Source organism: Uloborus diversus, chromosome 7, assembly GCF_026930045.1.
Source record: "Uloborus diversus isolate 005 chromosome 7, Udiv.v.3.1, whole genome shotgun sequence".
NCBI lineage: Eukaryota > Metazoa > Arthropoda > Arachnida > Araneae > Uloboridae > Uloborus > Uloborus diversus.
Genome location: NC_072737.1, coordinates 9,826,049 through 9,842,160, shown reverse-complemented (window position 1 = coordinate 9,842,160; position 16,112 = coordinate 9,826,049). Strand labels below are relative to the sequence as shown.

Below are 16,112 nucleotides of genomic sequence, written 5' to 3'. Positions count from 1 at the left end.
AAAGCCACTTGTAAAATATACATACAGTCAGACCCCAATTAAACGAACCTCTGTTTAACGAACTTCACGATTTAACGAATTTTTCTTTTCCCCCGACTAAGATGAAGGCAAAAACCCCTATTTATCGAATAATAAACCCTGAACTTACGAAATATTTTAGCAGCCGAAAACGCTTTTTTGTTAATTTGAGTTAGTCTATCCTGTCCGAAGCAGAAAAAGACTTTTCTTTAAATCAGAAATTTTTGACTGGCGAGGGGCAACCAACAAATATTGATTCTGACGCAGAATGCGATAATAAAACTCACATTAAAACTTAATTTTTCAAATGCTTTACATGGCCTGGAAACTTTTAAAACATCTCTCATGCAATTGACTGCAAATGACACAGTATTTTCTTTTTTCTATACAGTCGAAAGAGAATTATTTTGAATCAAGTATCAAGGAAATTGTTAAACATCTATTACTAAGCAGTTTAAAATTTCAAATTAACTAGTGTGTAATTAGTCGTGGACTGCTGCATAAAAAGTGTATACTTTCTAATTATGGATATTTTTGCAGAGTTGCTTGTTAAGGGTTTTAGATAAGGTACGTACAGTACAAAAAATCACATCCCGATATTACGAATAAATTTCGGTCCCCATGAATTCGTTAAATCGGGGTGCGACTGTAGTACAGTCAAACTTGCTTATAACGAGCGCCAAGGGACCATGTTCTTTGCTCGTTATAACCGTGTGCTCGTAAAAAACAAGTTCGTGCTAAAAATCATATAATCACATACAGATTTGCTTTGTTTTTTTTCCCTTTATTATCTTTGAACAGTAGCAAAGAAGTTGGTTATTTTGCTTCGCTGTCTCATCATCTGTTATGTTGCTAGTTCAAGAAATACTCGTGGCTCAATAAGCAATGTCATTTGCACCCCTGGATTGGAAAATAGAAGCGTTTTTCTGAGTATGAAAAGCCATTGAGTATATTGAGGGTTGTCCCACTTTAAATATTTTATATTTGTCTTTATTGTCGTCGCTTTCATTACTTTTATCACTACATTAATTTTAAAATTGAGCTACTATATCCCCGAAAGTACAGGGTGTTTCAAAATGAATAGCGGGGTTTTAACACGTTATAATATTTATTACTCCAAAATTACAGCCACAAGTGATATATCAAATGAAAGAGAAACTCAAACAGTTTTACATAATAGCCTACAAGTGTTCAAAGTGAGCACCGTTCGTCACTCGGCACACGTCAAGACGATATGCGAGGTCTTCCCAAACTTTGATGAGTGTCTCATTAGTAATTGCTGCAACGGCTGTTTCAGTCCTGTTCCTTAATTCGGTAAGGTCGGCTGGCAGTGGAGGCACATACACACGGTCCTTAATAACCCCCCAAAGGTGGAAATCACACGGTTTTAGGTCGGGTGACCGTGGAGGCCATGGGAAACAAGTCCTGTCATTACTGTCAATCCAGCGGTCGGGTACAGTTAGGTTAAGCCAATCGCGTACCTTATTATGCCACTGAGGCGGCGCACCATTTTGCTGAAAGATAAAACACAAAACGCTTTCTGTTCTTTAGTCGCCATCTTTGCTATAAGCGCTTTCTAGCGGATTGCAGCAGAAACATTCCACGCGCATGCGCACTGATGGCAACAAACAAAACTGAGTTTCTCTTTCATTTGATGTATCACTTGTGGCTGTAAGTTTGGTGTAATAGTTATTATAACATGTTAAAACCCCGCTATTCATTTTGAAACACCCTGTATTTCTCGGAACCGATAACATGGGAGTAGTAATTGCAATACCGGTATTCCGAATTCTATACAAAAGAAACACACACACAAAAGAATTTATACAAAAATAACAGGCAAGAGACCAATTTATTTGAAGATAAATACTTCCAGACAATTAGAGGAGATGAATCGCACATTGTTAACAGTACCACCGACTTGCGTGAATTCAGAAAGAGTACTTACAACTGTAGGAAAGTTGAGTACTAAAATGAGTTCCAAGAGTAGGAAATTCAATAAGAACGTGATGGTTTTTTACTATTATTGATTTTTATTACGACATTTGTTCCTTCATTTTATATTTGTTCACAATACGTTTTCATAAATAATACAATTTTGTAAAAATTTATGAAATGTGGCATCGAAACAAAAAGTTTTCGATCATTTTTTGAGAAATTTTAAATACCGGTATTAATTCCGGTATTACGCTTTAAAAATACCGAATACCGGTATTGAATTTTCGATCCAGTATTGCAATCCCTACATGGGAGTCAATATACATACATATTCAAATGCTCCGTATGAATTCAAATACTTCTTTATTCCTCAAATGAAAACAAAGTAACATCATCACTTGTTCTCCAACTTGTTTATAACAAACTTTCGGTTTTCTTCAGACTGTTAAAGGAATTTTACAGACTATTAAAAGCATAAACTGAGCTGGAAGCCAATGGAAAATTTTGAATGTCAAAATATTTCTCGCTTTAAACGGGGTTTGCTAGTTAAAAGCGAGTTTTGTTCCCATAGACTTGACATTGCACCAACCAAACCATTCCGAGTTTCTCGCTAAATCCTAATTCTCGTTAAATCAGGGATCGTTATAAGCGAGTTTGACTGTATGTATTTAAGCAAAATAAGGAACTCTAACGTGAGAGGGAAAACTGCTCTTACATTTTGCATTGTATATCAAGAGAAATCCCTGATTTTTCTGCATGACATGAAAGTAGTTTGAATTTGGCAATAAAATAAAAATGTGAACTATAGTTGTGTTTAACTGATTTCAAGCTGAAACATATTTAAGTTTTCAATTAGAACTAGTGATCATTGCTGAACACTGTCCTTGATAAATACGCTTATTAAAAGGTATCACAATTTTTTAAAGGTATTGAACTATGATATCCACATACAAACACAAGAAACTAAGAAATAATAATATATGTTATTTTTAAACCCTATTTATCAGGCAAGTTATTTTAGGGGAAAATGAGGAGGAAATTACCCCTTCCCCCTGAGTTTGAAAAAGGAGTATATTTATAAAAATGTCGACGTGTATTTTGTTATTAAATTAACAATTAAAAACTAGACTGTTTTGTGAAATACTTCGTTGCGTGGTAATATTTTGAATAAAGGTGATGCAACTTAAGTTTTAAATTTAAAGTAAAGCTTTACATGCATTAACATTGATGAACTTTTGCAGTGTTGCTTGTTTTCAAAATCAAATAAAATGGATCCGTCAATGCCACGTACGGTGATATATTGAATGATATACTGATATTTTTGTAAGGAATCGTGTTACATAGTCTAAATATAAAATGATTTTGACTATACGTGCATGCGTTCACCTGCGTGCGGAATGATACAATTTATTTAGGAAAACCTTTTTTATTTAGGAAAACCATAAAATATTTAAGAAACGTGTTTTAGGGTTATAAAAGCTCTTTCTTTTCATACGAGAGACTAGTTAGCTGAATTGAAACTGAATTAAATTAAATAGAAAAATTAAAAACAATTACCTGGAACAAAACTGTAAGTGACATTTCTTTGATTGCCGAAGTCTCCATCTTCTGCAATGATTTGCGTAACGTAGTCTCCCTATGGGCAGAAAACACGCATAAGAAAATAATCATGTAATGCTAAATTTTGTGAGCTAATAAAATAGGAAGATTTCTCATCAATGCTAGAGTTTTCATGCAAGAAATAACAAGTAATAAAATCCAGTACTGGTAAAAAAAAGCGTCTTTACCAAATGTAAGCTGTCAGAGACTTGAATGACAGGTGGCAAAGGGTGGAAGACAGGGGGTGTGTCCTGGGCATCTCTCACAGCTACCAGGATCGTCAACATGGCCACATTTCTAGTGTCCACGTCTTCGTCTGTCCATGGGTTCTGGGATGGTCAAAATGATATTTATTTATTGTTTGGAGGGAAAAAAGGAACGTTTCTTACGATTTTCATTTAAGGAGGGATCAATCAAAACCATACATACACAATTTTTACAAAAAATGAGTTAGCAGCTGTTTCAAATATTACAAGATGCTTCCTACAACACTGCATAGTTAATTTCAATAAAACTGTAATGTCATATTTAACATCTATTTTAAATTTTAAAGTTCAAAATGAAACAAGAACATGTCCATGGACTTGTTTCAATCAAAAAACATGCCTATCCGGCTAATAGGAGGTACCCATTTTGGTCACATTTGGACATAGATCTGATCTACTGTCAAGCTTTGTGCTACTTACTGTTCAGGTTATGGTGGACGTCTGTGAATGCTTTAGGTGCTTAATTCGTTAAAAAAGAAAAAAAAATGTGGTCAATAAGGTTTTTATCAAGGAAAAACACGTCCACTAGATCCATTCAAATGAAGACATGTCCCAATTTAAAATTTTGAATGCAGGTTAATTGGTCTGCCTACATTTAAAAGCGTTTTCTTAAGAATATAAATGAGGCTAAATCAATTTATACAAATATCTAAATACGTATGCCATAAACGGTTAGTTAGAAAAACATTTGTTATGAATTCCCGAAAATTGGTCGGATTGGACACGCATGGTCTTGATTAGTACCTCCTCATTTAACCATGCAAAATACTGACAACTCGATTTTGAAATCCAGAGAACACAGTTTCGTCATTGGTATGAGCTAGTCAGTCTAGAACAGTCAATAATAGAGCTGGTGGCAGGTATCAGCTGATTGAATCTGAGAGTGCCAAAAAAAAAAAAAAAACGGCAACTAAAATAAATTCAGCCCAACAACGAGTGTATGTACGGTTACTTACTGCTTATTTATAATAGTTTTTATAAATAAATATTGATTTTCTCTCTTTCATGCACGTTTAAAACTACAACGCAGCTTTTAGTACGCTTTAACATCCTAAAATGACGAGTCAAGGCTAATATGTAAAATGAAGAAATGATGAAGATGTTGCCGTGAAAGATCGAAATTAGGACATGTCATAATCACCGGAAATATTCGGTCTTTTGACGATGTCTTTGCTATGTGAGTAGTCATTTATCGGCGTTTGTCAACATCTACCACGATTCAGTTTTCACAGAAAGGTATACATAGTAGTAGAAACAATTGGTAGGTGCGGGGGTCTTTAAGTGTCAAATGTCAAATATATATAGTTGTATAGGAAAAGTTTTTCATTAATGAGGGTACAGGTGTACCTAGTAGGGGATCCCGTTGCTTTTAACACAGGACGGCAATAAATGAATTAACCATCAAGAAAAATCCATACCAGTTTTTTTTACCTGAATTATTAGGACACAAGACTGTAGGAGAAGGAAATCTACTCCAGATTCAGGTACCTGTAGATTCTACGACCCACCATAAGACTTTCGAGCCCACAAAATTATCGAGTATATGTACTGCGCAAAAAATCAAAGGATCTTTAAGGTATAGTGGATTGAATCCGAAATATTACGATTTCCTAACTACTTGGCTTCCCACTGCCTTTGAAACTTTGAAAAAGGAGTCTAAAATTCAAAGTACTCTATAATAAGTTGCCACAAAACTTTCCTTCCATTTGAAAAAAAAAAAAAAAAAAAACTCATAAATCGTACATTTTGTCATACATGAAATATGTACCACATCACGAAAAGTCTCCATGCATCAAACCATCTCATGTCCCCGCATCCTCATATATATAATAACCAATGATCGAGTAACTAGCGAGATTCAACAATGAAACTTGCCCCACGGCATGATCAATTCATAATAGGTTTTGGTAACGTTTAACGCGCAGGGAAAGGCTTTACCGTGACAAGACTGAACACGATTTGGTCACTTGACTGTTTTACTGGTAAGACTGTGTCAATGCAGGGAAGGAAGAAACGAAACAATGGTCAACAATGAGCGCTACCTACTGGAGTTTAGGTTTTATTCACTGGAGTAACGGTTAAAATTTCAACTTTCAAAATATCACCAAACAGGCAAGGGCTTCGTTCAAATGCAGAAGCAATTTTCATCCGTCATACCTTGACGGGTGACTTTCTAGTTAAGAAGAAAAATTAACAACCAGGTAACCGAAACATGAATACTATTGTCGTGCCTCCGTGGCTCTCTGGTAAAAGCTTCGTCTGCAAAGCCGAAGTCGTGGGTTCGAGTTCCGCCGGTGCCCTGGGTGTCATTTTCTTTTATTGTATTGCGAATCATTCCTGTGTGTGTGCGTCAGGAGTCAAAGCGCTTTATACGTAGTCCTCTATGTATGCGAAACTGTTTAGCTTCTGTATAAATATGATTAAAGATATCATCCATCTACTAGCTACTCATGGTGTTACGACCGTTATCATTAACTAATATACTGTTGCAATCTCGAAATTGACTTTCATATGTTGCACCTGAATGTTCGAAACTGAGAATTTGCCAAAATGCTGAACTTCCTTTTAGCTATTGACACCAAAACCCAATCACCCCCAGTCCCAATTGAAATTCTTCTGCATGCTAACTCCTGCTGAAGTTGAGATCATCCATTGTTACTTGAATATTGCGTTGGCAACAGTCCCAACGCAATATACACTTCACCAGTGTGTTGATTTCGGTGGGCGTTATCTGTTTATGTGTATTAAAATCACTTCTATTGAATTATGTGATTGTGAATTCTTTTTTAATTTTACTTAAATGAGCGTGTTTGTGTCAAACGTTATCAGTATGTTTAGAAAGTAGAAGTTTTACTTTGAAATACTAGAAAAAAATAGCTCTCACAGATTACAGTATCGTGAAATGTATTCGATATTGGATAGAAATTTTTTTACACTTCTGGAGCTTAGAATATATGACATTTTTGATACTTAAATATCGGCAAGTAGAGGTAAGTAACTATTCCTCTTTTTGATTATTGGTATCTGATGTTCTTTATTGCATTTGATTGCGGATTTGGAAACACTGAAAAACATAAAAACGCGTTATCTTACTTTTGCAATACAACTTTGTAGTAAAATAAACAAAATACGTAGTATTATATGCTCTAGGGCGAGTCGAAAGACATAGAGACATTAACTGAATCAAGAAAATAATTATATCAGACAAAAATTCTGTACATTTGATTCTTCTGAATAAAATATTTTTTTTACTTAAGCAGAGTTTAACGAAATTGAAAATGAAATATTTTAAAAATTGAAAGATTTTAAAATAGGACAACTAAATGTTTGTTTTTAAGTCAAAGATTGATCGAATAATGGTGAAAACTCGTACCAAATCTGCGAATCAAAATCATCTTTTTTAGTTTTTAAGTATAAATTATACCATGCATTTCCTAAATATTATGCAATCAATATTTTTGCTAAACAAATATCTAAACGTCTGAGGTAGATTTAAAAAATTAATCTCATAAGAATAATTCGTTAACAGACACTGGCGGATTTTCATCATAAAATTTCTGCAACAAATTCGGGGAGTGAATTGAATTCGAAAACAACAACGAAATTGCGAATAAATTTAACTCTTGTTTTGGGGAACATTGTCATTTGATTCAAGCGCATATAAATGCTTGCTCAAACATTCGTGTAAAAAGTTCCAGAGTTGACCGTTTTTCATGTACAGTAAAACCTATCGTTTGCGGACTAGCTAGGATTAAAAGTGTTTCGAATGATCGATAATCCAGATAGTATGGGTAATAAGCAAAGTAAATTCCTAAATAAGAAGACTTATTGTTTATTACGAAAAAAAATCGTACTTTGCATCAAAATTACATCAAAATAAAGACATTAAAAATATGAAAACAATTTTTCACATAATTCCTTAACAAAAATTGTTCTAAAAGCACGGTCAATCTAATGCTTTATCATTATAGCTTACCTGCAGTCGCATTTGTTAGATTACCATAACTTATTGCACAATCTATGTAGGAGCTCTGCATTTAATTGAAATAAATGTAGAATGCTCGGTGTGCTACTCACTGTTGCGTTCTTACTTTCATAATTTATAAAAATCATGTATCTAAACATAGTTTTTTTTTAAGCTACAAATTTGATCCGGGAAAACGACGGCCCGGATAAACGAGTTTCTACTGTACTTTCCATGATAGTGCTGTTAAAAAGTAGAATTCTAGTTATTTTTATGTCACTTTGGATACCTTTAATACGTTACTTTTCCGTTCGATATTGATTCTACCACCTGAAAAACCCTCAGATTTACGTATAAACAATCGTAGAGCGTAAATTGCCTACGCAAAATTCAAGACTTAGTTATTTATCGTAACGTTGAGCCATGTTTGTTAGATTTTCACCATTTAAATTATTTTAGTATATTCGACTTATAAAAGGTACTAGAAGGTCGTATGCTGCACTGTCCAAGCAATAAATTTTCCACTCCTTAGTTTACAAACCAAATGTAGGCAGCATTTACGCGGCTTATTACAGCATTAATTTAGAGGTAATTACAGAAGAGGTAACTAATGTTTGGAAGCTATTTTTGAAGTTATTGAGATTGCTCTTCATACAGTTTCATATTCTCTGCAATATTATAAATCACTTTGTGATGTTGTGAAGTACAAATTTGAAGTTTTTAAACAATTAGAAATTTTATTTTGCTGCAAAAATGTTAGTTAACTGCAAAAAAAAAAAAAAAAAATGAATTTTTGGCATCTTGAATTCAAATTATGTTTTTTGCAATCACGAGCGTGTGTGTATGAATACGTGTGTGTTTGTGTAGGCGCATGTGTGTGAGTGTGTGTGTATGTATGCATGGATGTGTGTGCATGTTTTGTGTACGCGTGCGTGTGTGTAGGCGTTCGTGTATGTGTGTGTGTATGTAGGCATATGTGTTTGCGTCTGTGTGCAGGCATGAGTGTGTGTATGTGTGTGTAGGAGTGTGTGTTTGTGTCTGTGTGCAGGCATGAGTGTGTGTGTAGGATATGGACGCAACCTGGAGACGGTTTTCGCAAGAGGAGCAGCATCGTGAGGCCGGTCGATGCGACGGTGGTGCCGACAGAGGGTGCTGGTGGAAAAATAAAATGATAGGAATTCAAAACTGTCAAATGAGAACAATAAGCAATCCTGATTGCCCCCCCCCCAAAAAAAAAAGCTAAAAATGTGAATTGCTTGTGTGAAAGCAGAGGAATTATCGTACCAAGGCGTAGACTGTGAGCGTGAATAGGTTCTGTTTCTCGTAGTCCAACATTTGTACGAGGAAGATCTCCGCCTTGGTGGCTTCCTTGAGGGGACTGATGACATAACGGATGGCGAATTTGTCCGAACCTTCGACTTCGAAGAGCACCGGGAGGCTGCTGCTGTTTCTCTTCCTCACCACCAGGTCTCCTATCACTTCCTTCTCTTGGGTCAGCTGCAAAAAGCAACGAACACGTATTACAGTAGGCGCCGCTTAATGTAATCACTTTGGGGCAGGTACAATTCGATAACAATAACCGACTAATAACAATAACCGAAAAGAATCCAGGAGACACAAAATAATGGTTCTTTCCCAATTAAGGTGCATTTATTTTGGCAACCTCAAATTAAAATCACAGTGACTCAACTATACGCGCTTTCAAATTATAAATTATTCAATTAACAGAATGGAAATATATGAATTATAAAAAGTTAAAGCTAAATTATGCAATTTTTAATCACATAGTAATAGGTGAAGTAAAATATGACCGTTTTCCCTGACATTCCTAAACCAGTTTCAAAGCACATTCAGATTTTCTATCTTTTCCAGCATGGTTTTGCTTGTTGTTTAATTAACTTCGCTTTGTTTTCAATCTGGACACAATTCTGTAATAGTTTACAAAGCAATGGCAACAACGGAGGTCCTATCATCAATGCCATGTCCAGCGACTGAATTTTTTTTCGGTGCAAAAGAAAGTTTTCTTAGGGGGAGTCTGTGGTCACTGGGGACGAACTTTCTGTAGCTTCATTCCTAGAAAAATTTTGAACTGCTATTAAAAACCACAAAATGCTACACAGAAAGTTAGTCTCGTCAGGATTTACCTATGTATTTCTGCTAATTGAGGAACAATAACGGGGAAAAAATTGAAAGTTTATGAAAAAGTGATAACAATAAACGAAGCCACTGATTAAAATATCCGACTTTTTTAACGTGTGTTAACATACAGGTGTTCCGGGACTTCGTGATTCTGATAACATTAAGCGAATGATAACATTAACAGTAATCACATTAAGCGGCGCCTACTGTATTGGCGAGTCGTCGGAACAGCGAGGCCACTTGGTTTCTTCCGAATGTGTAATCAAAACACTTTTGAATAAAGATAAATAAATACCTTTGTGCTGAAAAGTGAAGTAAGAAATAACAATGTCAAAAAGCACAAATTGCAGATTACTGCTGACACGTGTTTCGGTGTTATAACGAACGCCTCTTTCAGTGCAAAAGAAATGAGCTTAAGGATGAAAAGACATCGGACAAAATGGCCTTGACGGATGTCTTTTCATCCATAAGCTTATATCTTTTGCATTGAAAAAATGCGTTCGTTGTAACGCCGAAACACGTGTCTGCAGTAATCTGCAATTTGTGCTTTTTGACATTGTTATTTCTTACTTCACTTTTGAACTATTTCATTGACCTCTCGACCATAAAAAAATAAAGAAGGGAAGTGTGGGGTAAAGTGAAATAGTTGAGATGTTGCACTTTTTCAAAATGAGCAAATTGGAAATTTATTTTGAAAGTTGCAGTATATAGAGAAAGAACAATTTTAACTTTAACTTTCATTAAAACATTACTTTTTAGTTTTTGGCAGTAAATTTGTGCCCTATAAAAAAAGTGGAAATTTTTCTTTTTTTTTTTTTCATGGGGCAAGGGAAAAATATTTTTCTAATGAAATATTTTCTATTCGATTATAAAAAATATTTTTGATCAAATGACTGACTGAATGAATAGACAATTAAAAGCTAACAAAACAATAACCTAATAAAAAATAAATTAATTAACGTATGAGGAAAAAGTAATGAGTGGATGATACAGTAAATGAATGAATAAAAAAGCGAATTATTAAATGAAGTAATGTAATTTAATTAATTAATAAAAGAATACGTAAGTGATTTAGTAATGATTGAAGAACTGAACGATTTCAGTATTTAAAACACAAGTAAGCTTAATATTAACTAAATAAATACTGCACTGAATGTTAGTAGACCTCAATTAATATTTAATATGTTAATAACAAGCATTTTATAATAGGAAAAATAATATTTGACTTAGTTAAGAAGAAGCTGTGTCGCTACTAGAAACCATGACTGCGGAGTCGGAGGCCGAGTCATGAACTCGGAATCGGCAGTCTAAAGCATGAAAATGCAAAAAGTCGGAGTTGTTCGTTTTCCCTTTCAATAATTACCTGTTGCCAAAGATGCGAAGTAAGAGTGGAAGTCGGATTGATTATGGGGTAAAAGCGACGGAGTCATAGGTTTTAAAATTTTAGTGCACTCTTCACATACAGTGACAGAAATTTTACAAAAATGGTCACAATGGATTCAGTGCACTTTAGCCCTTTACTGGTCAGGTGGGCTGTCCGACATTCCGGAAAAATTGAGTTCTTGAATTCGAACAACTTTAAATTAATTTTACAAAATACTAGAAATTTAATACATCAATTTGTGAAAAATTAGTTTCGAGTCTAAGAAATATCATTTTAGGGTTACACATATTCCACACTTCACCACATAGTCGGTGGTTAAAAGGGGTTATTCCGTTCGAGTTCGATAATCGATTATTTTCACCAATCCGACAATATTTTATTCTGTGTTTTTTTATATATATATATAAAAGAAATCAAAATGTCTAAAGCGTCTTTTACAGTTTTCTTCCTAAACAAATAATTTCAGACTATCATCCTTATCTTAGAAAATTTTCAGTTATAAAAGTAACATCTAAAAAAGTATCAAATGTTTACCTCTGAAACTGTGATGAGGGGTGGGAACTCTAAAAAAGGTGATTTTTGATTGGTGGCATTTGTAATGATAATACTGGTTTCTACTTCTGTTGTCTGGAAAAAAAAATCACAGTAAAACAAAGTAAAAATTTAAAGTACGCATTAACAGTATTTCAGTTAAAGGTTAGATTTTCTTTCCAACAGTGGCGAACGATTAATAGATAATAGATGAAAAATAAATTAATCATTTAAAAATCATTAAAAATTAATATCATTTAAAACTTTTTATTTAAATCAACAAAACTTTTTTGTTATATATTTTCATTTAATATAATGCAGTGTATCCGAATATAGCTTACCTGAATGCCGTCTGTGACGTAGATTGTAAGCTTATACGCTCGTTCCTGAAAGACCAAATAACATTTTTTTAAAAACAGTTAATGAATCTTCAAAAAGAAAAACAGATTTTAATTAAATAAGTAACAACATTTGAAATTTTATAACATGTTTTGATTCTATTCTTCAGAAAGAATGTGACTTATCAAAAAAAAAAAAATAATAATAATAATAATAAATAAATAAAAAATATTTTTCGAGTTTCTTTTAAGGCGTGGAAGTTCCTTGACATTTTTTAGGAGTAAAATTCATTTCAAAACTATCTTTCTAAGACAAAGATGAAAAATGGTTGAGAGAAAAAGACGTGTGTCATTTTGGTTTCTTAGCCTGGAGATTGTTTGATATCTTGAATATTTAAACTCAAAAAGCATTTAAATTATTTTTTTAACTTTTAATTGCTTTCCCCCGATTTTAACAATGCTATTTTTTTCTCAAATCAAAGCCTAAAAATACGAATGACTAAGTTTTTGACGCGTATTTAGAACCATTTCACGGAAGGAGAGAGCCACGGCAAGTCAATTGCCAGTTTAATCGTCGGATTCCCTACCCCCTTAAAATTTATAAAATTTATATTTATACTATTCCAATTTGGAGCCGGGCCAGTACAATATCCGGGCCCTCAGTTTTTGACTAGTCTGACAAGGTCTCTCATCGGATCTGCATGAAAGAAATGACATCTCTCAGGTGTCGTTGTATGTCGAGGACTTATGTTATTATAGATCTATTATAATTCAGAGAAACTTTTTCATAGTCGAAAGCATGAAACTAATTATGCAGGGTTCGCCGATATATATCAGTCGATATATATCCTGATATAAATCGCGATATATATCCGATATTAATTTTGAAAATATCATGATATTTTGATATTTTCGATTTTTACTTTTTCAACTACGGTATTTTCAATATGAAAATTGTATTAATCATAATAATATTGTTCATTTACTATTGAAAGTAACCAAAAGGTTATGCAGTATATTTGTATGATGTATTAATACATCATTAATACAGCTAAGTAGCATAAGTATTTTATATTCATAAAATTATTAGTAATGTAACAATTTTAAGTCATATCAAAAGTGTCTAGTTAAATATTAAATGTTGATTAGAAAAAAAGAAAATGTCTAACGACTGTGCACCAACTAATGCATATTTATTTTTATTTCTGAATTATATAACTATGTAAAAGTAGCTAACAGAAGAAATATGAGTATAATAGCTAATGCTAAATTAACTCCATAAAAATCGATAAAAATGTAAAATGAAATATTAAATATAAATAAGGAAAGAAAACTTAATTTTTTAAGTCCACATTTTGTAATAGTAATATCAGAAAATGAGTGATTTGAGGATGCTTTTACTTTTTTTGAAAACTTTAGTTTGCGTTAAATGAAAATACCGGATATTTATATCAAAATATCCGGTATATATCAAAATACCGGATATTTTCGTAAATATCATGACATTTTCGAACCCTGGGTATGAAAATCGCAGTTCCAATAACTCTGTTATTGGTCATAAGCTGCTTTCTGCACAACTTAGTGCTTGAAAAATATGTTGTTAAATGTAACATTGCTAAACATCTGGTAACAATATATTTTTGCACTGTAGTTGCAAAATAAAGTGCTTGTACCTGTTTTTATGATTAACAGAAATTATTTGTACAATTTATTATGCCAAGAGGTTAATGTACTATATTCAACTGTGGCGTCGCAGAGACGTTAAAAGGTTTGTAATGGCACATGAAAAGAATGACGTCTCTGAAACATCAAACAGTCCAAGATGGCTCATCGAATAATTGACGTCATTTGCAAATGTGTGAAGTTACTTTAAGGTTTCTGTAGCTAAGTGATTTTATTCGACTGTTCAAGGAATCAGAGGGTGCATTCGGAAACAAGGATCGGTCGCCTCGGTGCCACCGCAAGCGTTCGGAAACGTTGCGATGGAACCGGTGACGTCACTCAACCGCGTTCTGAAACGCTGCGTTCGTTTTCTGGCGGTCGACTTGGTAGCAACCTGTCGCACCGCTGTGTGGAAGCGGTTAGTGAGATCACAAAGTCTATGTTGGCCAATCCGGTCATGGTTCATGTTTTGATGGTAACGCATGTGACTTTCCCATCACGAAAGTTACGTTTTGATTGGAGCGTCACTTTCTGCTGAACTAGAACTACCGCGGTGTAACCACGGGCGTTCGGAAATACAGCTGTTCTACCAGGCTTTCTAGAGAAATTCCAGATACGTCATAACCACACCGGGCTAACCACGCGGTGTAACCGGTGGATTATTTCCGAACGCAGCCAGAGTGTACTTCTATTCCGTTACTACGCGTCGGGCAGATAATCAGATCATAAACAACTTAAATTTTGTTGAAACATGGAGCGCCTGAAGGTACGAAATGCATGTTATTTAATCAATGCAGAATAAACGAGATGTTTTAAATCATAGAAATATTCTCGAATATTGGTCAGGTTTTTCCAAGAGCGCATTTTTCATGTTTGAGATTTGTGATAGTATTCTGTATTTACTTAAATGTCGTCACATGTTAAACTGTCAAATGTTAGAAAATAAACATTTTTCAGAATGATGTTTTTACCGTGGGGACGGATCTGAGGAAGACATTGGCTCTCGTTTCCGTTACGGACCGGATATCCAGCAGCTTATTTCCAACCTCACCCCGGACTCCAAAAGTCAGGACGTTGTTGTCTGGATCGGAACCCCGAAGACGATAGATCACAGAACCTGAAATTTAAATGAAAAAGGATTACAAGGTAGAATTTTGCAAAATTTCAAATTTATTTTATTTTGTTGTATTTCTGCTCTTATATGTTGTTGTGATTTGAACCACTCAGAAAACTGAGACCGAGTACTATACAATACTATCCGTTTTTACACAGAAGAGTGCAACGTCAAAACTAAGGCGAAGGTCAGACTTCTCTCAGACAACACACAATGGATGTAAGCATCATGTATCAATAATCCTAATTTCATCTTTTAACTATCATACTTCACTCCAGACCAGGAGCGAAATAGCCATTTATCAATATCCCAGAAATTATGATCTGTACGGAGATCTTAGGGAACTTAGTGTCTTAGTGACCACGATGCGTGTCCCAATTAGCACGCACGGAAAATTTTCGACCGCCCACTATGGAGGCCGAGAAACCGATCGAAATAATCGGCGGCGGTGTATTTGTAGCTTTTACAAACAAAGGAGATGTGGACCCTACCAACTCGTGTAATTAAATCAGCTAATTCAAGTAACCTTCCTTGAATTTTGTGGTAGGAAACAGATAATTGTAATATTTTATCGCCCCGCAAGGTATACAATGTTAGTATTTTTAAAAAGAAAAATATTTTTACTACCGTCATTATTGTTGCAGCTTTTAAACATCACAAGCGTAAAAATATTATAATATATTCTTGAAGGAAGGATGATATAGTAAATAATTTCTATTAATTAAATTTATGAAGTATTCATGTGATGTATCGCATTAAAAATCAAAAAACCTTTCTCGGGAAATTAAATTATAAGTACTACAATGTATAAACAAATCTAATACGTTTTCTACGTTGCAGAACTTTTTCTGCAACTTTGAGACACTCAGTGTAATTTTGAAATAAAATATAACATATATGACTATAACATGAGAGGCGTCTAAAAGTACCGGTTTTAATAACTGATTCATTTGAGGGTATACGAGTCCGGCAAGGTTCTGTGCCTAAATCTTTCATGTCTTAGTTAAGCACATAATTTATCATTATTATTATACACGTTTTGCTATTCCAACAGCTCTGTTATTGGTCTTAAGCTTTCTGCACAATTAATTGCTTGAAGAATATGTTGTTGTCAAATGTAACATTTCTAAACGTCTGGTTAGAATACAGCAATTCACTG

General features: G+C 34.1%; 1 protein-coding gene across 1 annotated transcript in view; it reads right to left on the bottom strand.

The window, feature by feature from the left end:
- The window catches only part of LOC129226228 (cadherin-86C-like), a 67,922-nt gene that overhangs the window by 47,815 nt on the left and 3,995 nt on the right, over nt 1-16,112 (bottom strand). Inside the window, 6 exon segments of the mRNA XM_054860827.1 lie at nt 3,514-3,592; nt 3,744-3,884; nt 9,070-9,282; nt 11,843-11,935; nt 12,181-12,225; nt 14,811-14,956. Of these exon segments, the coding sequence (XP_054716802.1) occupies nt 3,514-3,592; nt 3,744-3,884; nt 9,070-9,282; nt 11,843-11,935; nt 12,181-12,225; nt 14,811-14,956 (717 nt within the window).